At 34.0% G+C, this 17,304-nt stretch overlaps 2 protein-coding genes across 4 annotated transcripts; both read right to left on the minus strand.

Annotated features, from left to right (window-relative positions):
• Positions 1–220: 220 nt before the first annotated feature.
• Positions 221–5,438, minus strand: LOC120328100 (sushi, von Willebrand factor type A, EGF and pentraxin domain-containing protein 1-like). 2 transcript variants are annotated; one of them, XM_039394501.2, is made up of 11 exons: positions 5,280–5,438; positions 4,825–5,013; positions 3,954–4,151; positions 3,566–3,763; positions 3,249–3,431; positions 2,608–2,793; positions 2,029–2,208; positions 1,604–1,828; positions 1,218–1,400; positions 733–840; positions 221–381 (listed from the first exon to the last, which is right to left on the minus strand). In XM_039394501.2, exons 1-11 carry the CDS (start codon positions 5,359–5,361, stop codon positions 365–367), a joined length of 1,749 nt encoding a protein of 582 aa, XP_039250435.2. In that variant the 5' UTR covers positions 5,362–5,438; the 3' UTR covers positions 221–364. The 2 variants fall into 2 exon arrangements, with proteins under 2 accessions (XP_039250435.2, XP_039250436.2); XM_039394502.2 differs by lacking the exon at positions 5,280–5,438 and adding an exon at positions 4,340–4,525 and having other exon boundaries at positions 4,825–4,966.
• An 8,069-nt stretch (positions 5,439–13,507) lies between these two features.
• Positions 13,508–16,542, minus strand: LOC120328104 (zona pellucida sperm-binding protein 3 receptor-like). 2 transcript variants are annotated; one of them, XM_039394507.2, is made up of 6 exons: positions 16,426–16,542; positions 16,009–16,203; positions 15,629–15,802; positions 15,055–15,243; positions 14,468–14,665; positions 13,508–13,993 (listed from the first exon to the last, which is right to left on the minus strand). In XM_039394507.2, exons 1-6 carry the CDS (start codon positions 16,502–16,504, stop codon positions 13,914–13,916), a joined length of 915 nt encoding a protein of 304 aa, XP_039250441.2. In that variant the 5' UTR covers positions 16,505–16,542; the 3' UTR covers positions 13,508–13,913. The 2 variants fall into 2 exon arrangements, with proteins under 2 accessions (XP_039250441.2, XP_039250442.2); XM_039394508.2 differs by having other exon boundaries at positions 13,508–14,033.
• Positions 16,543–17,304: the final 762 nt, after the last annotated feature.

Consider the following 17,304-nt stretch of genomic DNA (forward strand, 5'->3'; position numbering starts at 1 on the left):
TTTTACTTAAATAGACTACTGAGAAAACACGACTTCTTCAAAGGCACTGAAATTGAATAGCCCAATATATCGCTGAATGAAGCCCCAAATCTTGCAGTATAAGAGTCGGGGAAGTAGTAACATCTGTAGTTTTGTAGTTTTCATGGTATTGCAATATTGTTTTTAATTTGGTGGATGCTGTGGCACTATCGCTCAATACCTCAACTCCCCATATACAAATGATAGCATGAATAAAACATCAATAAACATATTTTTTTATAATTGTATTGCCTAATATAATAATTTACACCGATTAAATTTCGTAATATATACATATGTATAAATCATCTCCTGAGTCCGAATATTACGATTACGTGTGTTCACATCAGTAGAAGAGCTTACCTGAAACAAGATTGAAAACATATGTTGAAGAGAATGAGATAAATATAAATAAAGCAAAGAGAGAAAAGTTCGGCGTTGATATATAATTTCACACGTGTAATTAATGGCGAGGAATAACACCTATGAATGCATGTTCACTTATTGGTGCATAATGATGTAGTGAATACTAATTGAAAAGTAACCTGAAATTTTCCATAACGACACTATATTGAATATATATGGCTTGCCACAGAAGAATAGCCAAATGTGAGGGTGAGAATCTAGTGTATCGACTGAAGTCGTCGAATCTAACTGCCATATTTTAGACACGGAAATTATTTCCAAATCCTCAATCTTTAAAAGTATACTCACGGCAATGCTGTTCAAAATCATCACAGCAGTCCAACTTATATCTGCATTCAGCGTTACATTGACAAGATCTACCTTTTACATATTTGCACTCGTACCTACACGACGGAGCTGAAAAACAATGGAAGTATATTATAAATCGATCTTCGTGTACATTTACACTGTTTGATTTAATTTAAAACTAAGACTTATTCATACCCTGTCAATATCACGAATTGATATTTAAAGTTTGTAATAGTGATTGTCAAGAAATATACTTGATTTGTTGTTTTAAAAAGCCTGGTTTTATACAGGTATATTACCCACGGTTTCAAAAGTTTGAAGGTTTAAATATATATCAAATCTTATTTTCATCGTTTTATAATAAAAGTGAAGATGAAGTTGAATAATTTACTTTCATAAAAGGCATATACACCCGCAGATCGCAAGTCGAGCTTTTATTCCGTTGCTCTCTCATTTGATATGGTGGTGAAATATTAAAAGCTTACGTGTGCATGTAGGAGGTTTAGGGTGGAATTGAGCATTCGACTGGCATGTAGATACAGCTGATCCAGACATGACATGGTTTTCAGCGCATTCATATTGAACCTTGTCTCCATAGTAATAGGCTTTCTTTAAGGGAGTCGCAAATCGTCCGTTGGTAGGTTTGCTAGGTTCGACACATTTGATAGCTGGCAAAAGGGATTTGGTATCGTTAAGTACAAAGTAGTTTATACAAGATTTGTGCATATAGAAGAACGTGCTTCTCAATATTGAGTGCTTCATCAGAGACCTGAATGGCGCGATCATGAGCTTTCATATTTCGTGATGGAAATATCGTTTGTTCATTATTATATATCAATATTTTTATTTAATTTGACCATTATGTACTTACGAGTGCATGTTGGAGTTTCTCTTCCAAATCCTTGTGTTCGGCAGGTCGACCTTGCGGTACCGGACATAATATATCCAGTTTTGCATCCGTATTCAACTTCAGCAGCCAGGTCATAATAAAGTTTCGTTGGTTTCAAATATCCGTTTACTGGTTTCCTCGGACGTGCACATGCTTGGCGAGTAATGACATAACGACCAGGCTGTTTTTCTTTCACGTCAGTAGCAACTAAAAATAGAAAATTAGAATTAATTCAAATAACCACAATTGTACTTTTTGTTCATTTTTTCTCAATGTAATCCCTTGTTTATCCCTGTAAAACCAGTTTTTTCCCGGTAGTACACAAATTAATCTTCCTCTCTTCAAACATATCGATAATTGCCAGAATAAAATAGTATTTCTAAAAAAGCAAGGACAAACGCGCATACCTTTACAAACAGGTTTTGCTGGTATGAACACTCCATTTTGTCCGCAAGATGAATATTTTGCTCCGCTGATTACGTATCCCGTTTTGCAAACCCATCTGATTTTGTTGCCGTATGAATATTGGTATTGAATTGGCCTGTATTTTGCTATAGAAATCTCGGCAGGTGCCTCACAAAAAATTCCTATACAAAAACGAGAGAAATATGATAAAAAAATTATCTTGTGTCACATTTATGATATGAAAGCACCAACTGGTTAAAAATTTCGAATCCAGGGTAAAGAATGATATAAGCTTAAACTTATATATAATATGCGTATATATATATATATACCGGTTTCGAGGCAGATTTTTCCAAATATACTCTTCAATCCAAATATAATCATATAAGAATAAAATAGGAAATGAGTAACTGTATAAATTAGGCCCTCTTTTGAACCGAATATCTGTATAGTTTATTTAATTGTATGATGAATGGTCAGAGCCTTGATAGTACTTTCCAATGCTCCATGCTTCCAGAACAACATAATATACTTTGCGCTTAATTACTTAGCATCACAATTCAATTATTCATCTTTCTTACGTTTGCATGTAGGCATTTCAACATTCCATCTATTGCCGCTGAGACATTGTATAATCGGAGAACCTTGCAGCCTAAATCCTGCATTACATTTGCATGTTACATTTTGTCCCGCTTTGTACAATCTTTTTCCGTCGACCTTAGCTGGATAGGTTTTCATATTGGGAATGTTCGGAGCGTCACAAACATCTGAAAAATTGTTTAATTATATTGTATGATACTTAAATGGATCGAATGCAGATAGCAACAGTTCGACTAAACTGATTGATTATGGGCCTCGATGAACGTATGAATTGCCGTCATCTGTACCCCAAAGGTTAAAAAAAAGTTGTCATTTGAATCTTTATATGACGGTTTAATGACGGTGACGGTTTAATGATTTATGTGAAGAGTGAAGTTTTCATTGGTTTGCATTCATTGTGAATAAAAAAAAATAAGCATTACGTTTTTTATTTGAAAAAATGTTTTGTCATCAAAATAGCGAGAAATTAAATGAGGAATTTTTGTGGTATTAATGTTGTTTCCATACCTTTACGCAGTTTATGGCATGTTAAATAGCCTTTGTAATTCGATCATATTGAAATTATGACTTGAGATGCTAGCAATAATTCCAACATATCAAAGTAAAAAAATACATCACATACCAGAACAAATAAGAAAAGCACTCCAAATGCCGCTTGGTCTGCAAGTCGCAGTTTTTGGTCCGACCAGTTTATATCCTGCTTTACATTTCAAGGTTATTGTCTGACCAAACTCATGATATTGGTTTTCTACATTTGGAGACGGAGATATTGTACCGTATTTGACATTTTGTTGTGTACATCCAGCTGTTTAAATAAATGACAGCAAATTTGTAGGAATTTACTTTTATCGATCTCATTTTGTAAAACTTTTTCTATAATAAAACCTTGAGTCCTAAATAACATTCCTTATCTACGTCAAAGTATTAAAAGTTACTAACGCATGCAATCCGGGATCGCATTCCATTCTCCGTTAGCTTGACAGTATGAGTATTGGGATCCGATCATAACTCGTCCTTGGCTGCATTTGAACGTTAGTTTGGTACCCACTTCGTATGAATCCCCATACATAGGGGGCATGAAAACTCCGCTTTTTGACGGAAAATTAGGTTCTCCGCAACCAGTTCTCAGCTTTATAACTAAATATAAAAAAGAAAATTGTAACCACAAAACTTCAATCTATCCAAATATAGGTTTAGTGTATGCATATGATTGAACACCCTAAAACTCGATTACATTTCATCCCGTTCAGTTCTAAATCAGGAACGTCTGTGATTTGACTTTCCCTCATGTTACATGAATAACCATTTAGTCGAAATTACAACATACCTTTACAACTACTGTATCCGTCATCCCATGATCCATCCTTTTGGCAAGTGAGAAAAGCACGACCATCTCTAACGTATCCATCATTGCATGTGACATAAACGTTGTCGCCAACCTGGAACATTTTCTGTCCTTTTTGGAGTCTTGTCACACGGAACCCATGTCTGATTGCAGGTGGTTCGCAACCGACTGGTTTCGGCTCTGTAACGAAGGGAGAGAATTAGGCATACTTAGAATAAGGATGGTCGCGATAGCGTAGTTGGTAGGGAATTAACTATGCCAGCATGTCAGGTTAGAGTTCTAAGACACATATACCGATATATACTTTCTTCGGTAGAGTTATAGGATATTTACACTTTTGTGCAAATGAACACAATATTTGAACATACCAACACATTGCGGAATAGTTTCCATCTATACTCCTCCTACTTTGCATGTAGAGTATGTGGAACCCTCCAACACAAGATTTCCCACGCACTTGAATGAAACAACTTCTCCCACTCTATAATAATCCCCTTTGTCCGATAGTACCGGAAATGCCAAGACACCGGCGACAGATGGAATCAGACATCCAGCTAATTGATGGTTTTATGAAACATTTAATCAGTGTTTCACTACTTAAGAATATGAATGAATACCTACCCGATGATTTGTTCTTTCCGTAACCGGAATATGACAGATTTGGCATATAGCAAGACAAGTTTCTTTAGTCATGAGGGTAGGGGTTGAGCTCTCAATCATTATCATACGAGGCAATCTCGTAGTATCTTAGCGCTAACTATATTCGTGGCAAAGTTGTCGGCAGCGAAACTTAAATAGGGCTATTATTCGCAATTAGCCCTATTATATTAATAAATAAAAAAGTTTAAAATACCTCTACACGGCGAATCAATGTTTGACCATGTCCCATCTTCCATACACATGGAAGATTCCTTTCCAACAGTAATAAAACCATAGTTGCATTTGATGGTGACCTCGGTAAATGCTGCATAAGTTTCTTCTCTGTACTCTAAGGCGGGCTCAACTTCAGCGTTTTCAATAGTAAGTTTAGGACAGCCGGAACCTGCGTGACAAAAAGTATGATCAGATTTATGAAAACTAAAAGCGAAAAAAACTTTTTATGTAACATTAACATAAAAAAATTTTTTCATGAGTATCCGATTCCTCATATAAATAATAAAAACACAAAATCAAAATATATGGAACTCCAGAAGTATATGCACCAAGATGGCGCACAACCTGAACATAGTATGTGTACCAGGTTAGGGTTCAGGTTGTGCGCCATCTTGGTACACATTCTTCGGGAGCGCCAAATATATTTATATATACCTATTGTATAAATTCCATCATCTTGAGACCTTACAGAGATTGCACATTGTAGTAGAAAGGCTACTAATATAGAAAACTTCATTGTAGAATATGTCGTTAAATATCGTTTTCTATGTTCTTCAACGTTCCAAATGATACTTTGGTGACTTGAAACAAGATGTTGCTGCTTATATAGTCACCTCGTCGACGATAAAACTGGTCAAACCATATATTCAGTCATAAATACGAGCGATGATGTTATGATCGAAATTTAATGACTATGATTTCTTATTCGATCATAGTTTAAAAATGTCAGTGATTTTACCTTAATTCAAAACATCCTACCTATATAGTTTCGCTTTGTTGAATGTTTAATTGTCATGCATGCATTGCGAGTTGTTATCAATGGCCACACAAAAACCGTAGATATGTGGCGAATCCGAAATATGTGATTAGATATAAGATTAAGCTTGTTTATAACCTCAAAACTCTCGAAATTTCATGATTTTGCAAATAAAAATGGCATTGAATCATATTCTTAATTTACGACTGATTTAAAATCAATTCTCTTGATTTGAAGTTGTATTTAGATTTTTAAGCCGAGCCTCTTGAAATAGATTTGAGAAAATCTCCATTCCCACAAATAGCGAGTAGATGGACAATTTTATGCCTGGGGCAATTAGGAGTTTCATATACTTCATAAGTGCATTCTCATCTTTTAATCGACTGGCTAATTATAACAGAATCCGACTATTTAGAGCAAAGCATCTTACAATTTAGATAATTTATGTTTGATTTAATGAAACTATATTAATTTTAATTGGGATCTAATGCAAAATCAAATTGATCTAAAATTGCAGGTTTGAATGAGGAATCATTAGTACCTTTATGGGAATCAATGAAGGCATTATATGTATGTACACAATGTACTCAAAGTATATTAAATTCAAAACATATTTTATAGCGGACAAAGCGATGACATTGACAACTGTACAGCAAGGCACTTGAGCTTTTACATACCTACCGGTATTCTAATTTTAATTTTTTTTTTTTCAATTTTATAACTTTATCAATAATGCCCTTGAAGAATAGAAAATGTAAAAATATTTCCCGATTGTCTAATTCAATCGTCTTCAAATAAATAAACTTATTTTACAGCGTTTATAAATTATTACGTGTATAAACAAATAAGCAATATGTTAATATACCGTTTGTACAGCATATTTATCACAGCTGTGAAACTTTGATATTTTCTTTGTTGCTATATTATTTCTAAGTCAGAGTTCGCTGATTAAATTATTCTCGAATTTGTTTTCTACATTTTTATCATTTGAACGAGTTCTTGTGATTTAGCTATTAGTATTAGTCAGATATAAAAGGATATTTTGATAAATTTTTGAAGTGGTATTTTAGGTGACCACAGATATAAACTTGTTTACGCATAATACAACGTCATAAGTCATTTCCGCGACAAATTTAGTATGCTTATAACAAGAAAACTAATCGCGAGTACGTCACACAAGAAATACTATTTCTACTTTCGGAATTTTTTATTTTACTTTTACTTTTTGTACAGTAAGAATACACTCAATTAAAATACAACATAAATGACTATTTTTATGTCATTTTTATTTTTTCTGGTGAATAATTCTCACGAACAAAACATAATTAAAATTCCTATAATGAAACTCTTCTTTATAAGCATAGTTACGACATATAAATAACCAGTTTCTTTTTGATTGTTTAATTAAGAAATTTTGCGATGACGCATTAATTACGTAAAAATATATATCATACTGGAATAGTGCCGACATGACATCAAATAATCTGAAATTTTGATATGTCAGTATGTTTTTTATTGCTGATTTCACGTTCAATGCTGATTTAAGCAATTTGATCATTTAACTTTATATATCCAAAGTAATGTTTCTGTGATTGATATAAGCTGTAATTTACTATATTTATAACAAGAGCGCAATGATCAATAGCTATAAACACGCTGGAAAAATGACAAATCGCATTTCCGGTAGCGTGTATGCGACTTTGAATCCAAGTCGCAAATCCCGCTCTCAGCAATTCTCATCGGTAGCGGTAAGACCACAAAGATCGTCCGTCAGTGAAGGTAAGGCTTCAGAATAGTGGTGCACAACACGGGACACGCGTGCCCAATGTGGCACGCCATGAGTGCGAACGTAGCACGCAAACGTTTTGGGAACATAGTATTTATATTAAATCATATTACCTCACGTTTATATCGGAATAAACTAGATCACTATGTTAATTCAATACAAATGTGTGGGCACCTTCGTAAAAAATTATTGAAACATTGTCAAGATCTATGGTCGGAAGACGCAAATGAATTCTTTCGAAGACCATTCAGTGTGGCTGTTGAATATGTTGATGACACTGACATTCAACTAGTACTTCTTGGGGCCAAACCAAGCTTTCCAACGAAATCCTTAACTTGAGTTTCACTTTCGACTCGAAAAATAGAATTATCCAGTTTTGTTGAGAAGTGCAAAAATCTGAATTTGTCAATATTAATCAAAGCACGTACAGTTGTGAACTGGTATTCTCAATCATAAAAATAAACAAATCTTAGCTACGAATTCGCTTGAAGCCAACCATTTCAAATTTCTGCTTTAGAGCAGGGTGATCCAAACCCAGCAGGACGGGCTTCTTCATTATCTGTGGCCCGCGTCGCATTTGCTGGAGGGTAAACAAAAAATCGCCTTTGGTTTTGCTTCGTCATAAAAATTAACCAGGAAAATCATTTGACATATCGTTACATCATTCAGAATGGAGAATATATATATATCTGATATGGGCTTTATCAAATGCGGAGTTCCACAAGGTTGTTCCATCATTGGTCCTTTGCTATTTTTATGTTATTTTTTATTAATGGTCTACCAGCTGCATCTCCTTTCTATTTAACGCTATTTGCAGATTCCCTGTTGAAGTCCGCTTCAACTTTGTCCGAACTTGAGACTGTAGTAAACACTGAAATACAAAATGTTGATATTTGGCTAAAGGCAAAAAAATTATCTTTAAATTATTCCAAAACAAAAATTATGATCCTCTGTAATAAGAGAAAATATACTACCCACTTTAAACTCTTTTTAGGCAATATCAAAATTGAGCGAACCAATAGTATAAAATATTTGGGGGGTCACGATCGATGATAATCTATGTGGGGAACCGGATATTAGTCAACTACCAAAAAAAAAGTAATTGCAAACGGTTGGTAATTTATAGACTACGATGCATCTTGAGTTTTAAAACGATCAAAGTAGTTTATTATACTTTAATTCATCCAATTCAAGTTTTACAGAATAAAATACGTATGTGCATATTATTTTCAGAGAAGAGTCGTATAACCAACCTCATACTTTTCGACATGAAAATGACCCCTTTCCTCCTGCTTTTTAATGGCTATTTCACACATTAAAAGATGTGCATAAATATAGTAATAGATCCAAAAGAATACGATCCTATTCCACACCACAAGTTTCCACTGATGTTGGGAAAGGATCTTTAAAATATATTGGTGTTCAGGTTTGGGGCGATGTCCCATCTGAAACGAAAAATTCGTCTTCATCGCTGTTTACTAATAAAATGAAAAAGATTTTGTATTCCGAAGTATTCAGAATAATAATATCTTTTTGAAATCGATATATATCAAGTGAGATATGTATTCTTCATTAAGATTGCATTATATATATCAGCCTGTATACCGTTTAAAGCTTCAGAATTATCGGAAACTGTTATAATTACCGTATCCTATTTTAATAATAGTATAACATGGTGCTAATTTTTCAGTGGACATAAGGATCATTTTGCATTATTTTTGTACACCTAGTGGAAAACGTAAAAAGTCGCATCTTACAATTCCAATTGACGCTGTCACAAGACGGGAACTTCTAAAAATAGGGCAGTTCCGGTACCGTAACACAGCGCGGTGACACTTAACTAATTGTCTCGTAAAAGCGGGGTTTGCACTCACTGTTATAACTAATGTCTTTTAATAGTGGTGCTATTCATGGAATCGGTAAACTGTGCTGTACTGAGTAAAACACTGTAACACAGCAATGTAGCTGCTTCACTGTTCAGTTTCGTTCAAGATACTCTATTCCGTTGAATTGATGATGAAATATTTCGTTTCGTCTTACGTGTCCATATATTTGAGCATAGCTCTCATGTTTTATTTTATTTATATTGTAGCAATCAATTCTGACAGCATGAAAATGGTCAGGAGCCTCGGTGACCATCAACGGTCTTGCATACTGACCCACACAAAACAATGTGTAAATTAGATACTTTAAATTAGATACATAGAATATTGCTTTATATTGTTTTTCATTGTTTATGGAACTAAAATCTCGCTCTCTCACTAATGTCACTGAATTGACTAGTGTTATGGCTAGCTGAGGCAACTATAGCAATGTTGAATGATGTGCTTGGCTCCTGATGTGTTAACTGGCTTTCTATCTTTTTGGTCGGGATTTTATGCTAACAAAATAAGCTTCATTGAAAACTAAAAATCGAATGAGGATTCTATTAGCCCAGGAGGGTTATGCCTGATAACTAAATATTAATGTTATGGACGAACAATATAATTCCTGCAGGGTGTTGTTTTGCAACCAGCCTAAACAATATTATCATAAAATGCTGCCTATATGTCAGAAAATTTAATAATTATCCTCCTATATCTCAAATTTGGTAAATTTCTGTAATCAATCATTCAGCAATTGTTTGTAAGTTATTCTGTAAACATGAGTTTTGAAAGAAAGCTGGCCAATCCAAATAGAATTTTGACTGGATATGGGAAGGAAATTACCACAATGCTTGCTTGATATGTCTGCAAGTTGCGACTGTGACAATTTAAAACGGCATTTTCTTTTTACGGCACTTTCTCCGTTATGAAGAGTTTGAAATCTTTCGACTAAATGTAGATATTTCTAAGATTTTTGCACGTTTTAGTGAGTTTTTTGGTGGTTTTTGCATGTTTTAGCTCGATAAATGACAAATAATGATCAATGTGTTTGGACAATAAAAGTGTTTGTTTTGTATCGCACTGTTTACCTATTCCTGTCACTATTGTCGCCCGAAAACGATACAACAATAATAGTGTGGCCCCCGAGACTGACAACCTTGGACCACCGTGCTTTAGAGCAGGGCTTCCCAAACTAGGGGCCGCGAAACGAATTTTAGGGGCCGCAAGGAGAGCACCAATTTTACACAAAGTACCATATATATTGTACTTTTTTCAGACTCTTGATTCGAAATACAATTATTATACAAATAGTGTAAAACAAAGATTTCACGATTCCGAGTGAATACATCATCATAATACCGTGTTTTTCCGAAAATAAGACACTGTCTTCAATCTTCTTTCGAAAATAACACTAGGGCTTATTTTTGGGATAGAGAATAATGAGATTTTTTATTATGCAAAATATGAATACCGATTTCCGTTTACTTATAAATAGCACGTTTTTATTTAAAATAACTGCTACATATAGACTATTAACCATTTAAAAAAGTAGAAAATATTTCTCGCTATCCACTAGGACGCAGTGGTTCTCGAACTTCATTGTATTGTGACGCCCTTCCAAAATATGCTCAAGTTGCGAACCTTGAAAATACGTATTGGTATCTTTTAATAATAGATCATTTTCGCAATGAGTTTCATATAAACGAACAACAAAACTTAACGACAGTCAGTGAAATCGCAATTAATGGGCCTTGGTAGAAAAGCCTGCTTTATATAAATAAGAAATCGCAAAGAAGATGGGAGTGCGCAACGCTTTTTGAACCAAGGACAAATAATCTTTATCTACAGAAAACCGAATTTCCAGAATTAAACTTTCCTATTATAGCAACATCACAGGTAAGATCGATTTAATCTTTCTTTTTTTCCAGTGAAAGTAGAAGATATGGGTTGTTAAGGTTCACGAATCACGAAATTTTACGACGTCCTAGCAAACTTCCACGAGATTGAGTCAAAAAAAAAGTTGCGCTATCGACTAAGTCTTTTTTAAAAGCGAGCGCTTATATTGAAATCCTGTTTAAAATTCAGGCTTGGTCTTATCTTCGGGGAAACACGGTAGAATGATGGCGCTTGCATAACAATGCATATTCTGATCGTGAAACCCGATTTTCGGGTGCTTACATAACAATGACGGCTTTAATCGTTAAGCTAGCGGTTTCAGAAGACGATTTGATGAGCGCGCCTCGAAACATATTACATATCATATTTATTCTAAATGTTTAATTGTTTCAAATGACGTGTTTATGAATCGAAGTCATTTTGCCGTTCTATGTGTTTACTTTCTGTACGTAGGGTCTATTGTTACGTAATATAAGAGATAATCCCTACATGCTGCAATTTCGTATAGGCCGCAGTTTATTCATTTGCTGAACCGAGTTCATCAAACTTGAGTGATTTCTTTAGCATTTGAAAGAAAAACCAGGCAGAGATAAAAAAAAAAAAGAAACGTTAACTTTTCGCCTTTATTCCTCGGGCCTACATGATTAAAAACCTCAAAGGACATTTAGTACATATTAACGATGACAAAATTGTGTTTTGTTTCAAGGCAGTAGGCCCATATTTTTCGTGTAGGTGCGCCATGAGTTTTTTCCCTGATAATTTGGCGTCGCACAAAATGCTGCCTTATGCTAAGTTTGATCAATAAGAGTGAACAATTCGAGATTAGGACCATGCCGTCGGTAGCCAGACATCGTAATTCATCACTTAGGCCTGTATAAACATACATTGAGCCTTGCTATGCAGAAGAAAGCATTCGTACCCATTACACTGAATATTTGAGAAACGTTAATCTGAATAAATATGTGCTTGTTTTTGTTATTGATTAGACATGTTAAAGTTGAGAATTAGCTGTGCCAATAAAACATCAGAAATGCATAATTCGAACAGTTTGGCATTATTTAACGTGGACAAGGGCCGCGAAAAATTTTAATATATTAAAAGGGGCCGCGAGATCAAAAGTTTGGGAAGCCCTGCTTTTGCGCATCGAGTTTACTTCGCTAAATGAAAGGTTGACAAGCATGACGAATGCGATCAAGCACTATGAAATAAAAAGTGTCAAGATGGAATAAAATGTTTCCTCTTCAGTTAACGGGAGATAAATTTGACCCGAAGGAATTTCGAAATAATAAAAAAAAATAATGAAATGATAGACTTTTAACGGTTTCAACCGTTTTCAAGTGCTAAAAATTTAAAATATATTGGCCCATTAGTCGCAAGCCATTACGCCAACAAGACTAACTACAACAGGGAGTTTGGAAATCCATAAAGTCTACTACAATCTGTTGTTCAATTCAAAAACTTTTAGGAAATATATCCTAAAATTGATGTGGCCATCAAAAATACTAAAATTATTTAGTAATAAAATTCGGGGAGTTTCAAACACAAATCAACCATTTTTCCCCATATTTCTTGAACTAACTTGAGTCGACTGAAAATTATATTCTATATATTATATTATATCTAGTCTATTTTCATTCACTTACCGGTAATCTATTCCGGTACAATAACAATTGGTTTGAGTTGTTTATGAAATCTGTCCCCCTGCAGCAACAAGAGCATTTTGCTACCATTTTCTCAATAACAGTTCCCAATGTAAACAGCACACCCAAATTCAAAACAATTATTGTTAATGTGTTCATACACAACGGAATATATTTTTATTTTATACTTTTCAACCTAAATGAACACAAAAATATCATAAAGAGGACAAAGAATTTAAACGAGTCACAAAAATAGCGAAGGAATAGATTTAATGAAGATCTCTACATATATTTTTCAATAATTTACAATTATTCATTCACATTAAAGTTTTACGGGGCATTCACATGATTCTATTTTATTAGCCTTATATTCTAATTTTTAAGTTCCAATAGACAACAATGAAACTCACACGTTGGAAATAAATAATATTTGTCATGATGGAATGGAAACTCATGCTGGCAATAATCAAAAATGATATGTAACTTAATTAATAATGAATATTGTAAAAATTTGTCTAAAGCAAAGTTTGCTGCAATCACTAAGAAAGAGGAGAAGACTTATCTAACAAAAAACTCAAGAGTTACTTTAGTAATCATAAGAGGTACTGAAATTATATAGATTTATGATGATGCATGAGCCGTCAGGAAACGTGGGCAGTTTAAGCCAATATGGTTAGGAAAACAGCGATTGGTTAGTGTATTCAACATAACTGAAGTTTCTTTGTTTTGACTGCACACTGACAGTAAAGGGATGAGTACTCACAGCCAAACTAGTACACAGATGAAAACTTTTATTTCAGAGACAAGTTCCGAGTGTTTACAAACTTAAGTTATTTTTGTATTAAATTGAGTTTGACAATATATAAAATGTGGTGTTAAATGTACAACGTAAATTTAAGAAATAAGTATAATAGCAAGGAAACCCTAGTTTACCATCATTTAGCATTTCCTTATTTCAATAGAATAAAAAAAATTCGGGTCAACTTTATGGAATAAATAAAACAGAAAACAGGCAACAGAAAATTGAACATAAGTTAATAAAATAGTCTTCCATAGGAAAGAACCTAATATTTCTTCGCGACATTGCGAATTGTCGAATATTTCCAGGTTTCGAAAGCCTTTGTCTCAGCGAGGTACATGAAATATGGGATACAGCTTCGAAGAAAAGAAACGCCTCATAGCTGGTTTTCTGGCTCGTGGTTTTGCTGTGATTACAAATTATCTCTATAAATCATCAACGCCATACTGAAAAAGGCAAAATAGTTTTTATTCTGACACGTTTGAACAATTGCTAATATCTTTCATAACAAAATAGAGCTGCTATGTATTTATCGTAACGAAATGAATGCTACTAGAAAAATTCAACTATTGAAACGGACAAACACTGAAATTTCATTTAGAAATAACTTCGAACTCTTTTCCCAAAAAATCTCCAACGTCAAAATCCATGAAAAAGCTCTTTAAATAATATTCTGTTAATGATTCCGGAATTTAAGCTGGAATTTCTCTTTAACAATATACGATTTTTGTTCTTTAGTGCCCTCTATCAGTAATACGCTTGCTCTTGAGTGTGGACAAGCGGCAATATTTTGACTAAAGTAACTTGAAACGCATAACAGGTACGACTACCACATGCTTAAAATATCACCAGTGTCGATAAAAACAAATAATTTAGACACCTTTGCATGTAGGTTCATTTTTTATATCAAAAGTTCCATCATCTTTGCAAGTTGCCATTTTGTCTCCAGAAAAATTGAAATTATTAGACGAACAAGTGAATCGCACAACCGTGCCGACCGAAAAACTTTCCCTTCGTGGTCTAATCACAATTCTCCTGTTCAGTGATTCTGGTCGTCTACATTTGATAGGTTCTGTGGCTAAATGTGAGGTAAAAATCAAAATGTTAGATGGCAAAACGTAATTATAATATTGCATGTAGTGTAATGTTATCGTTTTTGGTGTGCAAAATGGCTTGACATTTTAAGCATTCAGTAGCTGCAAGCATAACTAGATTTACGTTGTTGGTAAAAGTATAAAAACGCTTCTACAAGTGCTTGAAGCGGTGCTATTTTGTATCATTTGGTATTTTGGTTACCACTATATTGTGTAGGGTAGGATTTAACAGGGTGACTTATCTTACAATATAAAATATATATTCCTCAGGAAAACAGGTTAGCCTGTACACAACAGGCTTCTTTAATAAAATTTAATAAACATATATATCACAACATTATTTAGCTGCGTTGATAGTATTTCACTAACTTACAATTTACGCATGTTGGCACTCTGTGAGTGAAATCGCGATTTTCTTGGCAAATATCGAACGTTAGATTTCTTGGTTCCAGAACTTGATGAGGTTTACACTTGTATTTAATTTTTTCACCGATTTCATATTCTTGTTTTTCCGGAGTCATTATAACAGTAGAAGATGGAGGTCTCACACAGAATGGATTTCCTATAAAACAAAAAGTCCATTTATACCATCTTATATTCTTATGTTTTCCATGATAAAAAGCTCATCTCGAATAGATTTTTTAAGGAAAGTCACTCAAAGCAAGGCTTCGCTCACCCATTGTGAAACAAAAAAGATTGATTTTGGGAGAAATCAAGGCGACCATTAAAGGGGAATTTCCTTTTAATGGTCGTTTTAGAGTTACGTTTTAGTGAATACCAATTAGGCGAGACATCAAGCAGTTCATTCCAATACGATGATTCGATTTTAAATCCCATAAAATTTCTTCCATCCACGATCCAGTTAATTTAACTTTGTACATTAACATCATTACAAAATGGCATATACTTTAGCATATAAGCAATAAATTGTAATTATTTTGTCTTACGTTCACAAAGAGGTTCGGGTCCTTCCAATTTGCCATTCTCTTCACAAATTTGGCGAACGTCTTCTTTCAGAGTGTATCCGTGATTGCATGCAAACCTTACTTGTTGGCCGACTTCAATATGTTTGCCTCCTGGTTTAACAGATCCATTTTCCGGAGGGTTTTCATTTTTGCAAACTGTAATATACGGGCTGATTAACTGTCTGATCAAATCATTGCAAATCGTTTGTAAATCAGAAAGCAAAAGCGGACGACAAAATTATTAAATCGCAATGCTTCACACATTTTTTAAACAACTCGTCGACTAAACACGAATTTTGTAATTTCGCAAAATAATGTGGATATTGTTAAAAAAGATTAATCTATAAACGGCGTCTACTTACCAACACATTCTGGCAACTTGGTAAAGTTTCCATTTCTCTTGCACGTTGCCGAGTTCGGTCCAACCAGTGTAAATGGGGGTCTACATATGAACACCACCGTAACATGTTGATAATATCTATCATAATACGGTTCTACTCTTGCTTTTGCAACTGAAGGTCGGCGGCAAATAGGTCCTGATCGCAGGGGATCTCTGTCTGAACAAGCAAAAAATACTATTATTTGATATTCAATGCAGACTGTCACGCATGAATAATGGAATGGCTTATCAAGCTTCTAACCCGAGATCTCTGTAGCAAAACAACAAAATGTTGGTTTCGCACCACGCGGGTAAAAGTACTTTCAATCACCCTTTGCTATGTATAAATCTGATCATTCTATAACCTAAAAATGTGAACAATAGAAATAAATCATCTCACCTCTCTTTCCCCTTGCTTCTATCATCGAAAATGAACAAAACCAAAAAACGACCAATACCAAAAAAACATTTCTCTGCATGTTTATTGTTATTTTGATAACCTGTTCTTCTCAAACAAATAAAGAAATGTGACATAAAAAAACACCAACTCAATGTTATATCTCAACGACTTACGAAACTATAAAACAAAATGCGTCTAACCACTCCAAATCGCACGTCATCTATGAAACAATAATCGAGAATTGTAAGAATCAATCAGGATAATTAAAAAAGTCACTATAAATTTTAATAGTTGAAACAATGAAATTCAACTTAATACTTGCGACACGTCGTCGAAAGCTTATGGATTGATATTCGATACAGCGTTAAATTCAGACTCGACTGACGCATTTATTGAGGTAATTATACATGAAAACGCTCATTCAACTAGATATTACAAAATGCTCCAAAGTAATTTTCTCGATTTCATACAAGTAATTACAATAATAAGAAGCTGATTCATGACTGATAAGCGTTATATTAAATATGCACTTAAGAAATATGATTTTTCAAATTGTAAAGTTAATAAACAATTGGAAAAGGTTTTTGAAAATTCGTACTCAAACATGACAAACGAGGCTTTATACAAGCAACTCGCAGACGTTTCGGCCCGAAATACCTAGTATGTCTATCTTTATTACAATCAGTGAAAGTGAAGTATTTTGTTATTTTATGTTATTGTTTATTTTTCGTTGTTCCAATGAATGAAAGTGAAAATCTCAACACAAATAAACAACACGATACTTGATTTGTGAACGTTCACTATATAAAAACTATAAGTACCGAACGTTCTGAAATGAAACGTACAAAAAGCGACAACCAAAGGCAAATAAAAAAAAAA

The sequence above is a fragment of the Styela clava genome, chromosome 7, assembly GCF_964204865.1.
Source record: "Styela clava chromosome 7, kaStyClav1.hap1.2, whole genome shotgun sequence".
Taxonomy (NCBI): Eukaryota; Metazoa; Chordata; class Ascidiacea; order Stolidobranchia; family Styelidae; genus Styela; species Styela clava.